The sequence below is a fragment of the Syngnathus floridae genome, chromosome 19 (assembly GCF_059516105.1).
Source record: "Syngnathus floridae isolate MCC-2025c chromosome 19, RoL_Sflo_1.0, whole genome shotgun sequence".
Lineage (NCBI taxonomy): Eukaryota > Metazoa > Chordata > Actinopteri > Syngnathiformes > Syngnathidae > Syngnathus > Syngnathus floridae.
This window is the reverse complement of record NC_142431.1, coordinates 5,097,043-5,121,142: the sequence shown is the minus strand read 5'-3', so window position 1 is coordinate 5,121,142 and position 24,100 is coordinate 5,097,043. Positions and strand designations below refer to the sequence as shown.

Here is a 24,100-nt window from a genome sequence, read left to right as displayed (position 1 = left end):
ATGACAGCCAATTATGCTGTCTTGATTTTTACAGAGTCAAACAAAGGCATGGCCGCCATATTGCACTTGGAACCAGAAAATAGTAGCTAACTACAAATAATAACTTTTAAATTGTTATTTTTTTTAATATAAAACCCAAGAATAGAATGTAAAATAATATTGTAATCCTTTTTTTTTGGTGATTTATTTTTTCCTTCATCCAGGTAAGGACATTGTGAGCAGGTTCCATTTGCAAAGCCAACCTCGAGACAAACAGAGTAAAACAAAGATGATTGGCTGGTTGAAATCACACAACTGCCATTTCAGGTTGACATTTCCTGTTCAGTATTTAAAAATAACTGAAACTTAAAATATCTGCACTATTATATTATTTAGGACTGCTCCTGCTTGGTTAGTTGATTGTGCCATATTCATACAAGAAGAACTTTTTTACTTCCTAAGTGCATTTTTTTTAAATACTTCAAAAGCTTAATTTTACGTTTGAATCTAGTACTCCTGCATTTTATTTAGTCCCTTTTTTTTTTTTAAATATACACTTAAACAAAATTTTAAATTGTAAATCAGTACTCCTGCTAGTGAATGTTGTGTTAAAGAGAGCACCCAATTTAGTGACGTAATGGTATTTGAAGGAGAACACGTAGGAGATGAGCCTCAAGTAATAAAAATGAGCAAACATTGACACCAAGTGGCCAAAAAGAGAATTGGACTTGTTTCTCTTCACTGCCACATTTAAGGTGCAGAATGTGTAAAAAAAAAAAAAAAAGTTTGCTCACTCAGTAGAAAATGTCCAATTAATGGTTACATCCCAAAATCTGTGCAAAAGGTTTTGTATCTATCGGCTCTTCATCTACGAGGAGCTGGGTTCTCCTGAGTGTGATCAGTCAAACCACACTTCTACTCAAACGGTCACATTTGAAAAACATTGGATCTTTCCAATTGCACTTTTATAGACAAAAACAAACACAACTTGGCCATTTAATACTCGAGGGGGATCGAAACCAAACTGCCTTTAAAGGCTATCCTCCTCCTTGGTTCAATGTGAGTATTGGAATTAGCAGAGATCACACGCTTAATTGTCGATTCCGCCTCTGAGAACGTTGTACAGTATGTCAGACAACTCCTATGCAAATTTAATTGCCAGACTCAAGCATTTTATTATGCTGAGGTTTTGTTTTTATGGGTGACGTGTGTTCTTTCATCACTACGTGTATAAGAGTCCGAACACTTGTCTAAAACAGTTCTTTTTTTTTGTTTGTTCTGAAATGCACTCTAAATGAAATATTGTAACTTTATAAGTGTATGTATATTTGTGTGTCGATATATATATATATATATATATATATATATATATATATATATATATATATATCGATTATATATATGTATATATATATATATATATATATATCGATTATATATATGTATATATATATATATATATATATCGTATGTGTGCGTGTATATATATATATATATATATATATATATATATATATATACACGCACACATACCGCTCCATAGTTTGTAAACAATGTGATGTCATTTATGGGGTACGGCTTAGCTGGAGGCAAAGGCAAAAACATCCATCGCACTCGCTTAGAAAAAAAAAACAGTTATCATGTTTTGTTTACGTAGGAATAGTCGTGAGAAACTCATTTGAGTGAATATGAGAGTAAACTCACTCTCCATGGCCGTAAATATTACTTTAAAAGGTTGACTGACAGCAAGGGCCTAACTCACTGTATGGACGATTTAACGGAACAATTTTATATAAAAAAAAAAAAAAACAAGCATTTATACCAAAGATTAACTGAAGGCCAATAAATCATTAGAAGCCGATGACTAAGTCATCAACAACACGACAACTTGTCGTGCTGCCAAGTCAATGTCAGGGACAGGCGATTATCAATTTCAACATTTTATGATAGTGCATTCCATGTTAAATGTTACCCGATATGAAATGTGCGATTGCAAACACCAGCGATGATACTTTTCACCAAATCGCGTTCAACCACAGCCTTCTGCAATTAATTTTTTTGACTGGCATAGGCTGTTTTTTTGCTGTTTCGGCAACCAAAAAGGAAACAAGATGACATTTTCAGTTTCTTTTGCCTTCAGCTAATACCGTGACATCATCGTGATGTAGGCCATGAAGGGGTCTGTACATATATATATTATATATATACCGTATTTTCCGCACTATAAGGCGCACCGGATTATAAGGCGCACCTTCAATGAATGGCCCATTCTAAAACTTTGTCCATATATAAGGCGTACCGGATTATAAGGTGCATAGAATAAATAACTCAACGTTGCTCAAACGTTAATGCAATCACAATACAGTAACACTCAAAATAGTGAAAACAATAACAATATGTCAATAACTCAACGTTGCCCAAACATTAATATCACACAACACACAAAATAAACACGTAAAGCTTACTTTAATAAATTAGTCCTCATCCACGAATCCATATTGGTCCATATACAAGGCGCACCGGATTATAAGGCGCACTGTCGGCTTTTGAGTAAATTGGAAGTTTTTAGGTGCGTCTTATAGTGCGGAAAATACGGTGTGTGTTTGTATGTGTGTATATATATATATATATATATATATATATACACACATATATATATGATCGTGTTTATTGTGTCCATCAATGAATAGTAGACATTTTTTTGTAAACTTTCCTCTGCCTTAATACAGTAGCTATAGAAAGGGACCTGTCAAATACCACGTTTGTTACTATATTAGTTAGTGAATGTGTTAACACCACCTCAGTATACAGTAGAATCAAGATCTAACACATTGAATTTCACAGTGTTTTATTATACTATTATTTTTACAGAGGGGTGATGTGGATGGTGCCTTTTGTTAGTTAACCCATCAATGTTATTTTTTTTGGGGGGGGGGGGGATATCCTTTTGTATTTTCTTGCTTCTTCCCATTTGTTTCCTAATTTCCCTCTCTATCATGTAGCAGTTTGCTTTTTTTGTTAAAGTGGATTGATGCCCTGATATTTCTCACGTAATTCCAGTGTTTTTAAAATACCTTGCTTTCGACACTAAATAATGTACTGTAGATACGGACACATACACACGAGTACACGCTTGTATAAAAAAAATCCCTTTTACTCCATTTTGATAGTATTTGCATGTGCCTGTCCTTTTTTCAATGGAAATTGTTGTCGTCCACAGTTTGTACAGACAAACCACTGCGATGTGTTCAAAGGCAGTTGGACATTTAAAGGCATTGCTTGGCCAGTATCCCATTTTCCCATCTTGCATGCTAAAATGTAAACACTCTGTGAATTGAGTCAGCAGAATTGTTTTGTGAGCAGGGTGGAGTGTCTGTCCACCCTTTTACATTCTCTCACACAGGTTTTAAATATTCATATGGTCTACTACGTATTGTATTTCCATAGCAATTATATATAAAGCAGCAATAGAATACATAATAGAACATTTATTGAGCTGCTTTTTGTGAATTTGTCCAAATTCCACTGTACAAATGACTGTTAAATGAGAAAGAAAGTCATGTATATTTATTTTATATCCTCTATCGTGATTAAAAAAAAAAACATCGCAATGAGTGTGATTGTTAACTAACTGTGCATACATTTAGTATGTGTGCGAGTATGTTTTTCAGGCTTTCGGCAAATTATTTTTTCCACCATGTCAAGGATTGCACCTGTCACGCTCCGATTTTAAAGCCGTACCGATTTGCGGTAAACCGAGTTGGTTGTGTTCAAACCCACAATGATGCAAAATGTCTGTTTTTACCTGCGCCAAACTATCCGTCTGGAAAAATACATACCAGAATTCAGTTGAGCACACCTCCACCCGGATTTCAAGACTGCAGATGTTAGGATGTTACACAACAAGACATTAGATGAATGTCTTCTTCGGATGATAAACACTCAAAATATGTCCCTCTCAGGACATGTTGGATGAGTCAAATAAATGCCACATTGTCTCCATGAGCCTGTTGGTTTGACAAGTGAACCTAGTGCAGGCAAGTTCAGACTTGGTATCAGCTTGAGGGGTTCTGGCATAGTCACTCAGCCCAGATTTGTACTGCGCCCACTTGGAGGAAATTTATGACTTGGTGAGAGTAGGAAGTTGAGGAACAAATTAACAACAACCCCACTGTTAAACTCACTTTAATACATGAGTGGGGTGCCATGTTTTTGTGACAACATACACTTGTAGCAAAAATAATTAGTTGGGATTATCGTCTTGTGGATCCGTAGACTACAATGGTTCCGTTGCAAACTAGCAACATTCGGACTATATCATCACTGTGAGGCTGTTAAATTACTCATTAAATGATTTTACTAAATGTACTTACAAAAATGCACTTATAGTATATTTCTTTTAATTGTTTGTTGTCCATTTTTTCTGTACATCTCCATGGAAAGTTTTGAACTTTGATAGTACCTGGATTTTTTTCAACACTATGACGGGCGTGGTAAAAATGTACAAGGACTATTGTTCATTGTAGAGCTGTTAATTCTGTGATTCTCTTTGCGCACCCATCTTTGATCAATATATATGAAAAACTTATAATAGCGCTAGATGGGGTCCAAATCCATTATAATCACGTTTCTATCAAGTTTAGCCTGCTACTAGCTTAGTTTGGAACAGTGATAACTATAGTAGCCAAAATATTAGACATTATGATGCAGTACAGTTCTACACAACTACAACCATAATATTATTATTAATGTTTCTACTAATTTATTTTATATGTTGTATTGTGTTGGTAAAAAATAAGGCAGTAGATGCCAATGAATGGTCTTCATGGTGGAGCTACAGACAGTAACTCAAGATTTTTCGGTCAAGCTAGCTAGGCTGCTAACTTAATTCCGCTGCATTTTTTTTTTTTTTTAACAAGGCTAACTCACAAATCAAGACGTAGAGTCAAGTGAGATGACGGGACTGTAACATTATACATTCTGAGATGGAGGAACACTCCCATCCAATCAGTGCCTCTTGCCTTATGCCTTCGCTCTTGGCTTCGGTAATTACCACAGTCGCTTTTAATTGACCGTAGTGGCTTCAAGTTAAATGTTGGGCGAGTCTGAAACCAAAGGGCCTTTTCAATTAAAGGTATCAAAATCAAACTGCAGTATATCCTGAATGTATTCTCTACAAGAACCAAAATCCCCATCTTTGACAAATCCCTCTCATTTGTTAATAGTAACAGATGCAGTTGGACTTAACGTACAAAACGTAACAAAATCACAGCAGTTTCGATGAAACATGAGGGAATCCTCTCTCGAAAGTCATCAGGGGTTATCTGCTTAAAGTTCATGAAGTTCCCAAATAATGGAGGCTTTCATAACCTTTTGCAAGTTGGAGAGAAAAACTCCTTACTGTTTTCCTCTTCAGTTGCCGACAGCTCAGAGATTATCAAGTGCTTGGGTTGTGATGGAAAAGGGCTGGGCTCATCCACCCAGTCACTTTGACCTTAAGGCTGAGATGGATGTCTGGAGTGATGCCATTCCACCACTCCAGTTAGCTTCCAGCTATTCCTTCACTACAGCACTCAAAAGCCTTGATGTTCCAGCTGCCTCATAAAGTCTCGACTCTGCTACGAAAGATACTTTGTTTATGTTGTCATCTGTTCAACTGCAATTTAGAGCTTTGGTACAGTGCATGTGTAATGTCTTTTAATGCATTATTTATAGTGACTGATCCATGTTGTGGATCACTCATCTTAATACCACTAACTAGTCGGGCCAAAAATAAAACAAATTTACCAAATAACCACAAAAATTAGGTTAAATAATTAAACAAAAAAAACAACATTGTTTTGACAAATATGTATGTAATTTATGTGAATTCACATGCTTGCACTTATTTGAGATGGGACGAGTACAGTAATCCCTCGTTTATCGCGGATAATTAGTTCCAAAAACCACCCGCGATAAGTGAAATCCGCAAAGTACGGTCACCAACAAGAAGTACTGGGCAGGCTAACGAGTTAGCGGAAAGATGCTAATTCGCGATGGTGCTAACACGCGAAAACGGACTTCTAAAGGAATGTAAACATTTGGAGCAATACTACATTGTCCTAAAGGTTAGACACGTTTCCTCAATTTAGAAGTTTTATTTTGACTTTTAAATGTTTTTTTAATTTGGAAAAAAAATCCGCGATGTAATGAAGCCGCGATAAACAAAACGCGAAGTAGCGAGGGATCACTGTACTTCATTGTTTCTACTTCCCTTAACGACACTCTGTTGTGCTTGTTAATGCTTTATAACTGCACTCCAAGTGGCCAGTGGAGAGGCAGAAGAATTTGTTTAAGAGGCAAATAATGACTGAATACTCTCTCCAAACTTAAGCTAAACTGCTGACCCTTGACAAACTGCTCTTAGACCGTGAGAAATGAGTGTCTGTACATGCCAAGTATGTGGGTGGCCGGCTGTGTTGCTCCAAAAAAGACCATCCGAGAAGTGTGACCAGTTGCGGTACCAATGAGCAACAGCAGGTTTTTATGTCCGAATTTTCTCAAGCTGCTCTTTGTGTACTTTGCCCTTCTTTTAGGGGGGACTAACCTCACTTTCATTCACCTTATCTGTATTTACACACAGCTTGTGTGTGTATATGATTGCAGGATGCGGGACTGAAAAGGAGACCAGGATTTGAATGTAAAAAAGAAATAACATAAGCAAGTACACTGCAAAAATTGTTTTTGTGAAAACTGCAAAGTTTGATGCAATAACTCAAACAACTAATAATGATGATCTAGCTGATGCTGCAATTTAAACTGACAAAACTGACAAAAATATTCTTTCCTTTAGTTATATTGCACATTTGCACAATAACATGTGCAACAACTTCACTCAACCACAGCCGTCCCACATTGGCCAATGAAGAAAAATGTCTGCCGTTTGCTGACAAACCAAGATTAAGACTGCTATGTCTCTGTACAAGGAACAGGAAGTCAGACAAGGACATGACTTGGAAAAACTGGAACCGCGCCAGTGCTCCTTTGGGGTGAGAAATACTGTTGAGAGACTGACATCCAATCTAATGTAAAACAAAATGTCTCTAAACGATTCGTAAAATAGTTCTCGAGTCATTTGATACAATCACTTGTTGATGAATCGATTCATTTTAACAGCTATAATACAGATTCATTTTCCAGTGGATCTCAGCTCTGTATTAAATATAAATAAAGAAAACTATGGCATCTAAGAGGCAACACTGTAGTGCATAGGTGTCAAACTCAAGGCCCGGGGGCCAGATTCGGCCCGCCACATGATTTTATGTGGCCCGCGAAGACAAATTGTGCATCAAATTCGTGTCATTACTAGAATAGCAAATTGTCTTCACTTTCAATATCTTCTTTTTTCAATATTTGACCAGTTTTTACTCGTCTGATTTGAAAACGAGTTATTTGTCAGTTTGTTTTGTAGCTTTTACTGTATATAATATGAGGTGCTCATACATTTATTTGGGTTGACAGTCATAATGGCCCTCCGAAAGAAGTTATGACTACAATGCGGCCCGCGAAAAAAATCAGTTTTACACCCCTGCTGTAGTGGTACAGTCACTTGAAATTCGGCAAAATACTATATAGCTGACTCATAAGCCTGACATTTGTACAGTAGTGTATTGAGACCCCCAAACTCTTGCTCCAGCGTAAGTGTATCAAGGCATTGTGTAAAGCAATGAATAGTCATCATGGATAGGAAACTACTACACTGCGCTTTTTTTTTTTTCCCATTGAAGGGGATTTCGGCTCTAAACTACTGAGTCAAAGGGTCATGGCTTGAGCGAGATAGCAGCAATTTGTGTGAGTGGTTGTGAGTCATGGCGTTGTGGCGACAGTCAAGACACCATATGTTTTCATGAGCTTCACTGAGGAACAAATGTGCCATCTCACAAGCGTCTGTTGTGAGGATGAAGACAGTGAGCAGGAGACGAGGTCAATGGAAATGATTGTAGGAGAAGATGCATCTGTCTATGGTGTTAAAAGGTTTATTTGAAAAGTGACCCAATAAGCAACATACTGTGTTCATTTATTTCCAATGACAACAGGATTATTAAATTAAACTTGTGTTAAAATGGACACTACACGCTTATTAGGCCGTAGAACCATTTGATTTCTCTCAAGCAATCTGTGAAAAAAGGCAATAGCAATAGTAAGAAAAGGTTAGCATCAAGAGTAATAAAATATAACTACTGTACAGTGACCATGAATAGCGTAAACCATGGCACTGTGATGTAATTTTTAGTCAACAGCAAATCAAGACAAAATGGCCGCCCCCTGAGATGAATGAAAACGAGTGGATTTTTCTGCTTTATTAATATTCCACAAATACAATATTAATCGGAATGCCGTGTTTAGATTAGTGAGAGCGCATAAAACATATTATTGTAAAGACGATTTTTGAAATGACTTTCACGTTAACATTTATCCAAATACACCAATCATGATGATTTTTTTTAGCAAGTTTCTAACCATCGATTGTTTTGCTCATTATGGCAGCATACAAATCAACAATCATGTTTTTTGGCCTGTAGGCAGCAAAAGAGGAGCTGCTCGTGATCGATTTTTGTCATGGGCAATGAAAGGCATCGTTCAGCTCATGCTAATCATGTACTTTTCCACAGAAATTGCCAATCGTATTACATATTAGATAAGACTCTAAAGTGCACTCAATATTCCAATACAGTGATCCCTCGCTACTTCATGTTTCGTTTATCGCGGCTTCACTACATCGCGGATTTTTTTCCAAATTAAAAAACAATTTAAAAGTCAAAATAAAACTTCTAAATTGAGGGAACGTGTCTAACCTTTAGGACAATGTAGTATTGCTTCAAATGTTCGTTTACATTCCTTTAGAAGTCACGTGTTAGCACGATCGCGAATTAGCATCTTTCCGCTAACTCGTTAGCCTGCCCAGTACTTCTTGTTGGTGACCGTACTTCGCGGATTTCACTTATCGCGGGTGGTTTTTGGAACCAATTATCCGCGATAAACGAGGGATTACTGTATAACATATTAGATACTGCTTTAGTTGCATAGTTCAACTTTGTAAAAGTGTAGCACTTAGTTGAACTTTACATAGATGAGGATGGATGCTGCCTTTTGCAGCTTCAGCATCATTAAAGTTCCAAGTCAATCACGATCAAAATGAAGTCTCCTCCCCCCTGAGCACAACTTTTGGAAAGTGGAGGAAAAAAAAAAGTCTTCCTCTCGCGATAGTACCTTGCTTATGCAGCCGCCATATTGTGTGACAGTATTTTGATTCGTATCTACTGGAAGTGAGGAAAAAGAGAAAAGTGAAGGGCTGTGGAGGGGAGGGGGGGGCTGAAGAAGAAGAGCTGTCAAAAAGGTATTCCGGAGTCTGTCTAAAAGCGGAGGGCTGGGGCTTGCTATCCCTCCCCCGAGCGTTATTTCGAGGACACATTAAGGCCCGGGGCCTCGGAGCAACTTAGCTTTTTGGTCTGCCTGATACTTGCTGGACCTTTCTCGGCTTCTCCTGTGCCAGCGCCGCGGCCCTCTGGAGGTCTGGCGGCGTTCAGGGGTGTCGAAGGCGGCCCGAGGAGAGGGATCGGAGTCGGGGAAAGTCAAGTAAGTTGCTCGCAAGATTTTTTTTTTTTTACCTGTTAGCACACACCCCTGGACTATTAACAACAATAACGTTATCCGATAATGTGAAGATTAAAAGTGCTTTTGCCACTTTTTGCTGATCGGCGCTACTAACTTTCCAACTTTCTTGATGGGGGGGAAAAAGTGAGAAAACTTCAGAAGTGTGGAAAAAGTTTTTGTATTACGTTCCAGCAATCGGCTAGCTACGTTAGCCAACTAACTTTTTGAAGTGGGAGGCTCTCAGTCTGAGGCGAGATAGACTTTGCTAACTCAACAATCTTAAATGTTCTGCATCAAAATATTAATTTTAATATTACACCTCGTTGCGCTGTCTGACGCGACATGTTGGGCTACTTTATTTTTTTCCATTGAGCTCAGTCGAACTGTCTGAATGGATGGAAAGGTTAAAATAATGAATTGGTGGCTGCGCCCATGACCCGCAGTTTAACAAGCCTTAAAATCAAGATACTTCTTTGCAATTCAGTAGTCATTTATTTACTATATTGCATTCGTTGTTATGTTAAATGCACGCTACTGCTGTTTTGAAAGTCGTAACAGGTACCCCACCTGTTATTTGACCACTCCTGTATGTTGGTCACGTGTAAACATCTCACCCTTACGTCACTTTATTTACATTACCTGTGCATCAGGAGACTTGGAGAAGATCAAAACAAACAAAAACTTGCACTTGAAGATGATGATGATGACATTAGTCTGAACTTATTCTTCAATGGGTTAAAATAAATCAAAAGATGCAAGGACCATCTTGACATTCTTCCCTAAAATAAATAACCTAAAACTTCACCAAAAAACAGTTCATCGGTGTCAAGGACTTCTCAAAATTTTGTGGCAATGTCTCACTCGAATAAATTCTTCCTGTACTAAGCAGCGACGAAACATCTCCACATTCAGTACCAAAACAAGAACAATCTGTACTACCACTAAGATGACCTTAACAAAGAGCAGAAAGTGGAGCAATCGCAAGGCAGACTATTTTCTGATTTATCGGAATATTTTAACATGGTATTATAAATAGGTTTATTCGTGCATGAATTTACCTTCTGAACCGCTTATGTTTTTGCCATTTTAGTCATAAATAGTTCTTTTGCATTATTACAAGTCTAGACAAGCTCCGTTTGTAACCATCCATCCGGAAATGAATGAATTTTCCATCTCACAAGGGCTATGGATGTGCTGCATCTTTTTTACGTGAAATTATGCTTGATTTGCACGTCCTTGTAGTTTTTATCAGGATTTACTACTTTCCATCTTTTGGTAATATTCTGCTTTCCAAACTCTTGTTGATATCTCTTGATGATGATAGTTATATTTTGATTAGGTGAGCTCTTGTCAACTTCCAATTTTGCTGTTTATGAAATATTTTGTCTACATAAGAATTCATTATAGTAAGCCTTAATAAGATAAGATTGAACCATCTAACAGTATAATAAAGATTTGCTCAACCTATTCCTTTTTGTGATCCTATCACTAAACATCACTAAAGAATTTGGTAACCATTGGTTATGATTACTTTAATGCTAAATGCTATCTTGTTTGACAGTTTAACAGCTGTAAACAAGTCTCTGCACACAAATCTACCTGACTGTTTTACAAGCTAAGCTTCTTGTTATCCTAGCCACCCTCTTCCATAATTTGCTTAGCTGCTTTGGACTAGTGACGTTTAATGCAAAGCAAAACTCCAAAGAGCTCACACTGCTTCTCTGTCACCTTTCAGCTTCCACCATGTTGTCGTAGCTGTAACTGTAATCATTCATTAGCAACTTGCGCCTGCAGTGACTTGCAGTCAACACTGCACTTCCTGACCAATACACTTGCATGGCCAACTGTTTATAGGTGCAGAGATTTAACTAAAAACATGTGTGCCTCGAGCTGGGCAAATGTTTGCTAGGAGGCCTTGTGAGTTTGTCACTCTTTTAGAAACTCTCCAAGGTATTTTTGAGCCTGTTAAGTAAGTGCTAAATCAGGTTTTTATTGAGGATGAAGCAGTTTTGCACAAGGCTATGCTAGTAATTGATTTTAATGGATGGAGTCAGGTTTGGGCTAATGTGTGTCACCAGTTCTGAAAATTTGAAGTGAAAATGCATGGATGCTTGTTCAAGAGTGAGGCACTGTATAGGATGCGTTCAGACTGCAGGCATATCTGGTTCCAATCCGGTTTGACCTCACATCAGATTTTTAGGGATGATCCTATTGAATCAATTGTAGCAACGATGTCGAAACAAACATCGTATAGCATGCGTTGGATGTCATATAATTGCGACAGCGGCAACACAAAAGATTTTCATAAATGGACTTGTTTCGATACGTACCCTCGAGCTTTGCTCGTATCTCTCCACAGAGATTTCTTCCTCTATCCAGGGACTGCTGTTTTCAATTTCATCGATGTGCTCCATTGTTTACCGTTTCGTACTTCGATTCGCTCTGGCACATTGGATCTTGCGTCGTGTCGGGTCACGTCACAGTCAAAACCAATTTGCGTTTGGAGCTGATCAGATTGAGACGCATCCTGTCAAAACTGGATGTGAAACCACTTACCGGATGTGGTTTCAATCCATCTTGCAAAAATTGTATTTCATGTGCTTTGTGACTGTTCACACGACACAACAACCATCCAGTTTGTCTTCTTTGGTCATTTTTTATTATTATTTTTTTTATTAATTATGTTATTCTATTATGATGATCATCATTTGTTGAATGATTCATATTTATTTAATTTCTAGTCTTACTTTATGACAATGCATTTGATAATTCAATACAATATTCAATATATTAAGCAATACAATAGATTTTATAACATATTCCCTGGTTACAGGTACTCATGTAAAACTCACGCCAGATGTAATTTTATTATATAACAATGTCATAATTGTTGCATTATTACATACATATATGTAACTGCAGCATACCATACTACCACCACCACGATCAATCAAAGTTGTTTTGCACAACGTGGGAGTAAATTACATTTTTGGGGTGCAGTAATAGATGCAATATTTGCTCGCTCTTCCCGCCTTGTATTGCAGCGACTCGGCTAGCTTTTTAACTCTCGCATCTATATGCAAACAATGCGTCGATGGATTGACAAGTGGTATTTTAAAGGTAAAGGTTAGCGCCTCAAAATCAAGGTACTGAGCTTTCGCATTATAATCAAGACTTGGGTTTTAGAAAGAAGGCTCCGTACCCTAACCCTCCCCCACTCCAGAATATGTGGTTGTCGGGAAAAAAGCCCCCTCCCTTTGTCAAACAGACTTCTCTGCTTTAACGGGAGTGCTTTGTACAGTGACCGTTTTCAGTTTTACTACATTATTTGCGAATGAAAATATATTTTTTTAAACATATTTTGTCTGTGTTTTTTCTCAATCTTAAGAATTTGAAGTAATGAAGTAGTGCGGAAAATACGGTATTCCTTATTCATTCATTTTGAGTGTTTGCATTAGTGATGTCCCGATCAATATTTTTTAAAGGCGTACCAGATATCGATCCAATACAACCCCCCCTTATTTTTTTAATTAATCTGTTTTAGTATGTCCTTTTCTTTACCTGTCAGTATCACTATATTCATTTCTTTTCAGAAATGAATGACAGGTTCCTTAATCCATACATTGTTGGACCTGCCTTCTTTCGGATGCAGAGTGAAAATCTGGCAAGTGCTCAATAACCTACGCAGATGGTGGGAATGTAAATCTGTCAGTGAAGGTGGAACCAGGCAGTTAGCCTAGCTATGATATGTTGCCTGAAAACATTTGCGTGCTTCTGTAAGAATAATTACTGAGAGCAGAAATGGCCGACATGACCTTTGCTATTCAAAGTGCCGACTAGAACTATTATATCCAGTGATGTTCGATAACGAGGTGTTGTAGCTGGTGATATTCAGAAAGTTTCAGAATTTTGGTTTACTTACTCCACATGCATGTCTCAGTTTGCATCCGGTGGAAAAAGAGAAGTACCACTGATAGTAACCTATTTCGTTTCCTGACATAACACATTTACAGACACACTTGAGTCTACTACAACCAGCTCGACTAAGACTTAATTCCGACATACTGACTCCAATGAATACTTGGTATGGATGATAATTTGTTTGGAATTCTGATCTTGCTGTGATAGGAATGAAATCTTTTTAGCTGATGGACCAAAGTGAAGTTTTGCTATTGTGCTAACGACAGTAGTCATTTAATTTCGATGAATTGCCGATTAATCGATTCATTTTGACATTTTTAATGGAAGCTAAATATACATGGTTTTAATCTATGTATTTGATTCATCGTGTCATAAAATGTCTGATTCTGTGCATTGGTATTTTGTAAAGCATATCTTTTCACTGGCTATTTCAGCAGTGCACGGACATCACTGGGTTATGTGAGTCATAGTCAAAACAAAAATGTAATAATCGAAGAGTAGAGTTGCAACAGCTGCTCTGTAAATGTCCACACTCAGTGCATCTAGTCGGAATAGAGCCATAACGTTTAAATTTCTCACAATTACAAAAGCTTGCATAGTGAAGAAAGTAGAATTCATGAGATATTAAGGTTTTTAAAAGTAAATGCATTGCAGTCTTGAAATGAAATTATGATTACAATTCTTTAAATCACATCTATTTATAGTGTGTTGAATACAGTACAATAATGGAAAAACGATTTGATTCAAATGATTTGCATTACAAGTGCGGTTATGCAATAAATTAAACTTGCGGAAGTCAAGGTACCACAGTACATATAGATTTTCGCATGCGCACGCCAAACAGTCAAGCCACAACACGTCTGGGAACAGACGAGTAGCTTCCGATGTTCGTATGGAAAACAACATGACAAGCCATCTCAGTGAATCACTGACTCATCAACTTTGGCTGAATAAAAGCAGATATGATAGACAAGTGGAATTCACCTGCATATATTTTAGCATTCCTCTTGCTAGCACAATGATTCCTTTATGATTGAGGCGAGTGATGCAATAATAATCACTATAGTGATTACCGTTTCGGGAAAAAAATTAATGGATCAGAAAAAATATGCATCGAGATGTTTGAATCTTATCGTTCGAATTGCCCGGAAAAAAATAGTAATGAATCTCTGGTATTAGTAGATAAAATTAATTACCTTAAAAACAAGAGTACGCAATATTATCAAAGATCATTTAGTTCGACTTACAAGATCTCAAAATAGCATCCCCATGGTAGAAGAATTAAAGAGCTGACATCTTATGTCAATAAAGTGTTTCTTCAAGTTTCCTTTGCAGAACTTCTATGAAATAGGATAGTAGAACAACCGTCAATTAAAGGAAAATTGTGGAGTTTTTGCTGGCTTCCTTTACATATAGCACTTTACCTAATTGGAACCAGAGTCCATGGTGTGTTAAACGGGCGTGTTTTGAGAGACAGCAGTGCTTTAGACGTTTTGGCTTTGTTAGTAGCAGTGTTGGGATTGGAGCATTGATTCCCGCCCCACATTTTTCAGGTTTTATTTGACAACAGAAACAGCAACTTCTCTCTGGATTCCAAACGTTGTACTGGCACAACAATACGTTTTATTCCCACTTAAAACAATTGCGGCTTGCGTAAATCTCATGAAATGTCATCAATGTTTTTTATGATCGGTCATCATCTTTTTATATTGAGATATAAGACGAGTTTATGTTCTTTTTATATACATATGTGTCTTATTCTTCCATATCACTTCATGGTTGTCGTGAAATTCGAAGCAAAAACATTGCTCAGATTTCACATTGTTTGTTCTAGACCCATTTTCAGAAATACTATGTATTACTACTTTACTTTCCCGAACAAATGATTAAATATTAAAAATAAGAACCCTATTTTCGTCAATCCACTGCCTATCGTAGCGTCCACGTTTGTTGCAATTTGAATGACAGCAAACGGGAATATGTTGAAGCTCTTATCTTTGTTCCGTCTGCTTTTGGAAGGTGCAGAGAGAGACAAGCGACAAACGTTTCCTCTGATAAGAACTTTTTTTTACAAACACCAGCGTTTGCTTTTTCAGCTTCCTTTGTGTTGTCAGATACTGCTGCGTTGTGTTGTAAACAAAAAATACAAACTATATTCTTTGAATCCAACAGTATGTTCTTCTATTGGATGGACAAATGATCTGATCATATCTCACAAGATGCCATTTAAAATGTGATGAAAATGATATTCTTAAAAAAGTCCTTGAGGGTTTCCAGCACTTTTTGCGACATCCTCAATCTGCAAAACAGTTTTTGGGAGGTTGAGACTGGTGTCCCACTTTATCTACAGTTTGTCTGCTAAACACACTACAGTCTGCTAATACAGACAGTAAGAATTCACTAGACTTCGTTTAGCCCTGAATGAGCACTAGAATGCATCTCTAAAAATTATAGGTGTCAAACTCGAGGCCCGGGGGCCAGATACGGCCCACCACATCATTTTATGTGGCCCACGAAGACAAATTGTGCATCAAATTCGTGTGTCATTACTAGAATTGCAAATTGTCTTCACTTTTAATATCTTTTTTTTTCATATTTGACCAGTTTTTACTCGTCTGATTTGAAAACGAGTTATGTCTCAGTTTGTTTTGTAGCTTTTACTGTATATAATATGAGGTACTCATACATTTATTTGGGTTGACAGTCATAATGGCCCTCCGAAAGAAGCTATGACTACAATGCGGCCCGTGAAAAAAATCAGTTTGACACCCCTGTTCTATTATTGTAAAAGTTGAAAAGTTCAGGTCGTAGTCAGGGAGAAAAAAAAATCGGTCAGGTCATGCATAATCGTTTCCTATGAATGATTTGTAATGAAAATATAAGACAGGAAATGAAGGTGATGTGCAGAATTGGACTTTAACATTTCTGATAATACCCAACCCAAGTGATAGGTGTTATCTGCACTAGCTTCTGTGTGGAGATTGAGAATGAAATTGATAAATTTGCGGTTTGCCTTTGAACTGTGTATGATTTAAGAACAGCCTGTATACAGTATATATATTATATTGTTAGCAAAATACTGTGATGAAATGAAATTGACCGTACAGTGGTTGGGCACAGATGAATTTGCTGATTTGCAGATTTCAATTTTCAACATTTCGTTATTCAAGGAAAAACTTGTTGCAAAAAACTCTCCAGATGTATATGTACGATATTAATGATATCTGGAAGTATCAAAGAAATGCAGATTTAATATCAATTACAAAATGTTTCGTGGGTACTGTATTACCCTAATTTGCATACTACTGTTTGAGTGGGGATTAAAAATAGACACGCAAACAAAACACTTTTTGACCAACACCCTATTCATTAGTGAAGCATGTTTCCTTTTTGAAGCCTTGCTTTTAATTTTAGCTTCCTGAATTTGCTTGACAATCCGAAACAGTTTTAAACAGGTTCCCAAAACCCACATGACTTCACTAAAACAGCAACGAGACAAACATACGGTTAGCTAGGTGTGCCTCTTAGTCAATACTCGGCGTCAATAGCTAGCTTTAGCTTCCAATTGCTGATGATTAACTTGTGCTTTGCAGGTTGGAATTTTATATACAGTACAAGTGATATATTACAAAGAGAATTTTTGTCGCTATTGTTTATTGTTTATTTTAATTCTCAATAAATAAATACCGTATTTTCCGCACGATAAGGCGCACCTAAAAACCTCCAATTTTCTCAAAAGCCGACAGTGCGCCTTATAGTCAGGTGCGCCTTATATATGGACCAATATTGAGCCACTACAGCAGGTGTGTCCAAAGTCTGGCCCGCGGGCCAAATGTATATATCTTATATATGGACAAAGTTTTAAAATGGGCCATTCATTGAAGGTGCGCCTTATAATCTGGTGCGCATTATATATGGACAAAATTTTAAAATGGACCATTCATTGAAGGTGTGCCTTATAGTGGGGAAAATACGGTAAATAATAAAAAATACATTTCTATATATTTAATGATTTTAGTTCAATTTGTAATGATGATCGGTAATGAGTGAGAATCAGTATTTACGAGCATGATCCCACTTCTTTTTTCCCCCCGTTACAACGCAAACAGCAGGCTTATCGCCGCACTGCTTATCCTGTTGCTAAATTCTGGCACCATGTCGACTCCCTCCCCCCCCTGTTTCCTCCTCGATGCATCAGAGAATGCTCGACTTATTCTGAGCTGTTTGCAAATGCCACGGAGAGGCTGCTCTGTCCTTCGTTTCTCCCACATTCTTTCATCACCCAGGTTGTTGTGCTCGCTAAGCATGGGAAAAGTACTTTGATCTCGCGCTCTATCAGGAAGAACGTGGGCCTCAGGCTCTCATACTCCCTTGCTTCTCCTGGCTCTCTCACATATTGTGGTAGACAGCAGAATCTACTGAAATGCCTTTTGTTTATTTGCAGCAGTAGTGATTTATGAAAATAAATTCAACACCATTTTGGATGAATACTTCAAAATGGCACACCTGAGCTGCAGAGAAGTAGATTTAAAATCTTTATTGTTGTAGCACAGTAAAAACAACCCGAGCTATTTGAAGGACCTGATTTCACCCTCTGTCTTCTGTGATGTTTTTGTACTTGCAAATACCAAAGGTTTGGATGGCCAGGTAATGACAAAGCAGCATTGGAGATCTCTGGTTTGACTTAATGAGTTGCAGATGCTGAGCGCGAGTCCACCTACCACAAACTGAACCTTCCCCTTGCAGGGGTCGGCAACTTAGTTTGGGCCCGGGCCAATTTTTTTCCTGACAATTCAATTGCGGGCTGAAATTACATTTTCATATGGCAAGCCCTGCTTTTCCTACTAAAAATATCTTATTAGTATCAGTAGGGATGTAACAATAGCCAAAGCTCACAGTTTAGCTTAATCGTGGTATTGATCTTACGATACAATAATTGCTGCAATATTGTCGGAAAGCACACGATATTACTGAAAGGGTCACTGCATGTGGTCTGTGTTTCCCTGTCCAGTATTATCAAATCAGTCAACAGCTATTTCGATAATCGAGTAATCGTTCAGTTCCATTTTTTTATCCTCAAATCCTCTAATGTCGACCTCTCAATAGTAATCAGTCATTATTTTTGTAGTCATTCATGAAAACAGATTGTTTGTGTATCAGCAAACATTTAATCAATCATTTGCAGATATTTGATTTTACTTCGGAAAATAATAACCACACCGATAACTGTATTAGTTTCACCAAGTTTGGTGAGTACAACATTAATCTTTTGTGTTGTTTATTTAGTTGACTTTATTACTAAACAATACCAAATAAACATCAGAACATGGGGAGAATTTGTCTCTCATGCAAAATCCAATTTTATTTGATTATTCAATTAATCGACGGCATAATCAATAGGATAATCGATTCTGAAAATATGCAGTATTCGACAGCCCTACTGAAAATTTAAATTGTGACAATATATTTAATAACAGCTGTCAATTTACTAAAAGGCAGAGATTTGGAGCCTACCGACCAACCCAAACTGTATGACCATAAAAAATTGATTGATATTTTTGTGTTCTTGAAGATGTAATTGGCAAGCGGGCCAATTCTGGCCCGTCGGCTGCTACTTGCGGACCACTGAGTTATAGTCGATATAGATTTCTCTTGGTAGCATGTGGCTCATTTGATGTTGCAAAATTCTGGCATCCTCCTTTGCAGCACACCTGTTGGTGCCAGTCGGGGCACAATCAATGGTGTGTCCCTCTTGTCATTTACTGGCTTCGGCACTGGCTGTAGATGTCCCAGCTGTGTATTTATGTTCGTATGACAGATGTGTGTATCAATTTTAAGAAACTTCCCAGGAGAATCCAAACAATGTCACCCAGATCACGATACGATATGCGCTTCGATATGATTTGATACAATCTTACAGTACAGTATGGCCTTACGGGTACATACCTTCTTTTTGCACCATTGCTTCCTTCTCACGTGAGTCGCTGGCACCATTGCGCCTCCTGGCGTCAGGGAGGAGTATTGCTACTCAGAACTATGTCGAATAGTCTTAATCTGAGGTCAAAAGCAACCACAGTGTTAAAGACAAGTGTGACTTGAATGACTTGGGAGCTGTATAAAGACAAAATTGCATTTCAGCAGCAGAGGAGTAACATGACTTGGCTGCTGTGTGTCTTTTGGTTGGCCTCAAGGTGGGGAATGATACTCCTAGCAGCTGCAGGAAGCATTTCCGGCTGCTTGTTTTCTTCTCAGCCAAGCACAACGAGGTCACTGCAATAGAACTACTGCATCAATAACGATTCTGTCGCCGTGGTAATTGAGTTTGCATACATACAGACTTGCATCAAGATGGAATTCTTTTTTTTTTAGATCAAGAAAATTTAAGTTTGACCTTGTCAGCTCTTGTATTTTTGATCATTATTGAGGCTACAAAATAGGCCTGCAACTAACGATTATTTCAACAATTGATCGGTCAATTATTTCTTTCATTTAGTGGATTCATCTGATTTAAAAAATTATTTGTAATTATTTCAAATTGACAGTGCGGCAATTACACAAATGAGATGCTGCGTTAACATCCCAGAGGTTCTGAATTATTTTATATTTATATTTTATACACTACATTTAGGTATCAAAATGTACTCATTGGACATTTAGAAGGAGCCAGGGACCACCTCAAAAAAAAAAAAATCTTAGAATCCATTTGCATGTGTGTGGTACGACTTGATTACACAAGTGGTGCAATGAACTGATGGAATGACTTGACCCAAAGACAGAAGTTCTGCTAATGTCCTCCAGTTTGTGTGCTTCAAAGAGCACGTTGACATACTGTAAGTGCTTTTCATAAGGCAATAAAGGGGGAAGATTTGGCTGGTGCATACTTGGCGTGTCATCGCTAAGCGGCCCCAGTGCAAACCATCTCATTGTGTTCAACTGCCTAGCAAAGAGTGTTGAGAGACGACACTGCCACCCAAGCCTCAAATATAGCTGAGTAAAATCACCAGTGTGACCCTGAGTTTGAATTTCCATGAAAATTCAGCATGTTTATTAGCCGTTAGAAGTTTTTATTTTTTAAAAAAACCTAAAACTGTAATGAAGTTTTACATTTAAGCACGATCTTGGGAATTGTAGATTACGCTACGGAGACTTACGGGAAGCGACCCGACCACGAGTGCGGTTCCGGTACCAATTTTCTGTACTTTTCCCCCCCTGCTGTTTTCTGACTAAATATCTTGCAATTTTATGTTGAGAAACATACCCAGTTGTTCAAAAAGTACTGAGTCTATTGGGAAAGTTCCCCTTGTCCCAGCGTTTTGTGGAATGTTTTGCAAGAATCCAAATGTGAAAATATTCAGGGGGGGCATTATTTTGACCAGGCAATATATTCTTTGTAGTGCATTAAAGTGAATGTGGGTTGAACATGATTTGCAAATCATTGCATTCTTTTTTTTACAGAGCGTCACAATTTAATTGGAATTATGGTTTGTGCATGCTTCTAAGACCTCCCGGTTCTCTTGAGTGGTCAACCTGGGAAACTTGTGCCCCTGCCTGCTTCCCATCAACCGCCAGCTGCAAGCTGTGGTACTGAAGAATGTTTGATTTCCTGCACACACACGCACACACACACACATTTCCACATGGGCACGTCAACTGCCGCTTTCAAAAGCAGGCAACGAAAAGCTGAGCAGGCTTTCTTGCAAAGTCGATCCTAGTTTTGCGTGCACCGAGAGGCACAGTTTGGAGCAATTTGGGTCGTGCACATAAAATGTGGTTTTGTGTTCTGGAGATGTGTGGAATCAAAGACTGTCTTGTACAGTATGCAGCACTCTGCATGTCCTTAAGCTATCACTGCTTCCCTTCCCTAATTATGGTGTAGTTTGAATAAATGATCAATTATTTTTCCTTTTTTAAGTCCACAAAGTGGTACCAAGATTTCAGCTTGGCCTTTCCATAGATAAGGTTTCAAGTCTTGGGCTCTGCAGACAGGCGGCCACCATTTATGAAGTTTTTTACCATTTTTATGCTCTTTCGTTTTTTTTAGGCTACAGTTTAATCACTATAATATTTTGTAGTATTATTGATAGTTTAAATATGACATGCACATTTTTTTTTTTTTTTTTTAAGAAGCCTGCCAACAGCAGTTGACCACTTGCAATGATTTACATCATGTTTAAATTTCGACTTTTTTCTCTTATTTATTCTCGCAGATAAATATAAGATTAGCCCTGACAACTGACCCTTGAGGAGTAACACGAGTATTAGTTCAGTTGATGTTTTGTGGTTGTTTTGAACTTTTTGGATCATACTACAGCCTGTTGTCGATTACTTTGTTCACGTTTTATTTTAGCCTGGAATTGAACAGGACATTTTAAGGTGCATTCGCATTGGAGGAATGAATGAGCCCATTGATGGGGCATGACAGGCCTGCTACTTCAAGAAATGAGTGTCGGGCTGTGGCTCAATGCTTTGGCACAGCGAATACGAGCTTCAGTAAAAGAAGCTTTGTCCCTATCTCTGTTACCAGCGCAGCATGCCTGAAGGTCTGTTCCAGTCCCAGAGCCTCAAGAGACTGCTAGTCCTCTTCAAAAACACACCCACATACAAATGCATTGCCAACCCAGACATTTTGAACAACAAATAGGGTGTGTGTGTGTGTTTTTTTGAACAATCACACCTCTGCTGACCTGTAAACTGCAACCGCCTCCTTTTCCAAAACAGTTGATTTATGTGAGGCCGATGTCAACTAAATGTTGCATTTAAATTTGATGGGTTCATTTCTGTTGATCTGATAAAGGAGATAATAATATGACAAATATTATTATTATTAATGAGATTATTATTATGACAAATATGATTACAATTTTATTTATTCATTTATTTATTACTTTACCTAATTATTCCATTGTAGTTCTGTACGCAGATACGTATTACGTACATGTGTGCATATAAACTATATACAGTGATCCCTCGCTACTTCGCGTTTCGTTTATCACGGCTTCACTACATCGCGGATTTTTTCCCCCAATTAAAAAAACATTTAAAAGTCAAAATAAAACTTCTAAATTGAGGAAACATGTGTCTAACCTTTAGGACAATATATTATTACTCCAACTGTTCCTTTACATTCCTTTAGAAGTCCGTTTTCGCGTGTTAGCACGATTGCGAATTAGCATCTTTCCGCTAACTCATTAGCCTGCCCAGTACTTCTTGTTGGTGACCGTACTTCGCGGATTTCACTTATCGCGGGTGGTTTTTGGAACCAATTCTCTGCGATAAACGAGGGATTACTGTATTGCTACATATTGCAAATCTAATCAGTCAAAAATCTAGTATAAACATATATACTGCATATAAATGTATGTGTTTATATGTAAAGAGAAACTCTCACCGAAATGCTGTGGAGTTTATAGTTGCAATTTAACGGACCATTGTTTTGTGATTTCAAAGCTGACTTCCTCCCTTCTGCTTTTCTTTTTGTTCAGCTCAGTGGTTCAGAGGGATTTTGGGGTAAATGGAGCGAGCCTCTTCTCTGAGACAATAGCTCAAATAATTTTTTGAACAAGCCCCAGGCAGAATGAAGCAGACAGACCCAAATGGCTAGTTGACATAGTTTGGGTGTACTTGAAATTTACCACAGACATGCTCCTTTCCTGCACTTTGAACCTCCATGTTTTTCTTGTTGAAATATTATCAAAGCCCATACCTCAAAATCAAATACTGTAACGCTGTGAGCTAATGTTTCTATCAGCCCACTCAGTTTTTTTTTTTTTTTTTTTTTTCCCTCTCCCTGTCCCCTGCAGATGATGTTCACGATGAAGGCTTTTTGCTGCCAAAACTAATGCCACAGTGTGTCGAGTAGAACGAGTAGTCCTGACCTGGCAACATACGAATGGCCCAGGGAAGCCACCATATTGACATTCAGGTTTTGCATGACCTGCGCCAGAAGTTCCCTGAAGTTCCAGAGGGTGTTGTGTCCCAGTGTGTTCTGCAGGTAAGCATATTTTTTTTAACCTAATATTTTTTTTAGTAAAATATTTATAATATTTTATTAAATATCTGGTAATAAAACCTCCATTGAAAGCACAGAAAACCTTTTTTTTTTTTTTTGTCACATTAAGAAATGTAGGTTGCTGTTAAAATTACGATTGGAGGAAGTACTATATGTGTAAGTGGAACTTCCGGCTGCACACACACTTTTGAATCGGGGTCGTTCTTAAGTAGGTCACATGCCCACCGACAGCATGCACAACCGTTTAGCAAAATTTAGCGACTGCTCTTTGGAATCAAATCAATCCCGAAATAAGCCCAAATTGAGTAAATATTATTTTATCTTTCAAAGTCCCCACTGAAAAACAATGAAATTTAATATTTGTGGCTTGGAAGCACTTGGCTGGTTTCAGAAGTTTTACACATGGCTTTTTTTGGTTACTTTTCCGTCATAAGAACAAAAAGTTTTTCTAAGCAAGACCGTTCTCCAAAAGTGAGTGATTTATTGGTAACCAGTCCAGTGTGTAAGTTGGCTTCTTACGATAAATCAGACGAGATGGACTCTAGTCCTTGATGCAAA

The 24,100-nt window shown here is 37.7% G+C and overlaps 1 protein-coding gene and 1 long non-coding RNA gene across 6 annotated transcripts in view; both read left to right on the top strand.

The window, feature by feature from the left end:
* Positions 1–5,728: 5,728 nt before the first annotated feature.
* LOC148381788 (uncharacterized) lies at positions 5,729–7,121 on the top strand. Its single transcript, XR_015854450.1, has 3 exons — positions 5,729–6,498; positions 6,602–6,658; positions 6,812–7,121. It is a non-coding gene; the product is annotated as an uncharacterized LOC148381788 (long non-coding RNA).
* A 2,104-nt stretch (positions 7,122–9,225) lies between these two features.
* tab2 (TGF-beta activated kinase 1 (MAP3K7) binding protein 2) overlaps positions 9,226–24,100 on the top strand; it is a 22,741-nt gene continuing 7,866 nt past the window's right edge. The window contains exons 1-3 of one of the 5 annotated variants that reach the window (XM_088361201.1): positions 9,229–9,594; positions 20,989–21,114; positions 23,334–23,524. In XM_088361201.1, coding sequence (XP_088217327.1) covers positions 23,423–23,524 — 102 coding nt within the window. In that variant the 5' untranslated portion in view covers positions 9,229–9,594; positions 20,989–21,114; positions 23,334–23,422. Of the gene's footprint in view, positions 9,595–13,648; positions 13,697–20,988; positions 21,115–23,333; positions 23,525–24,100 lie in introns of those variants that run through there. The other 4 variants (XM_088361202.1, XM_088361203.1, XM_088361204.1 and 1 more) reach the window with 4 other exon arrangements.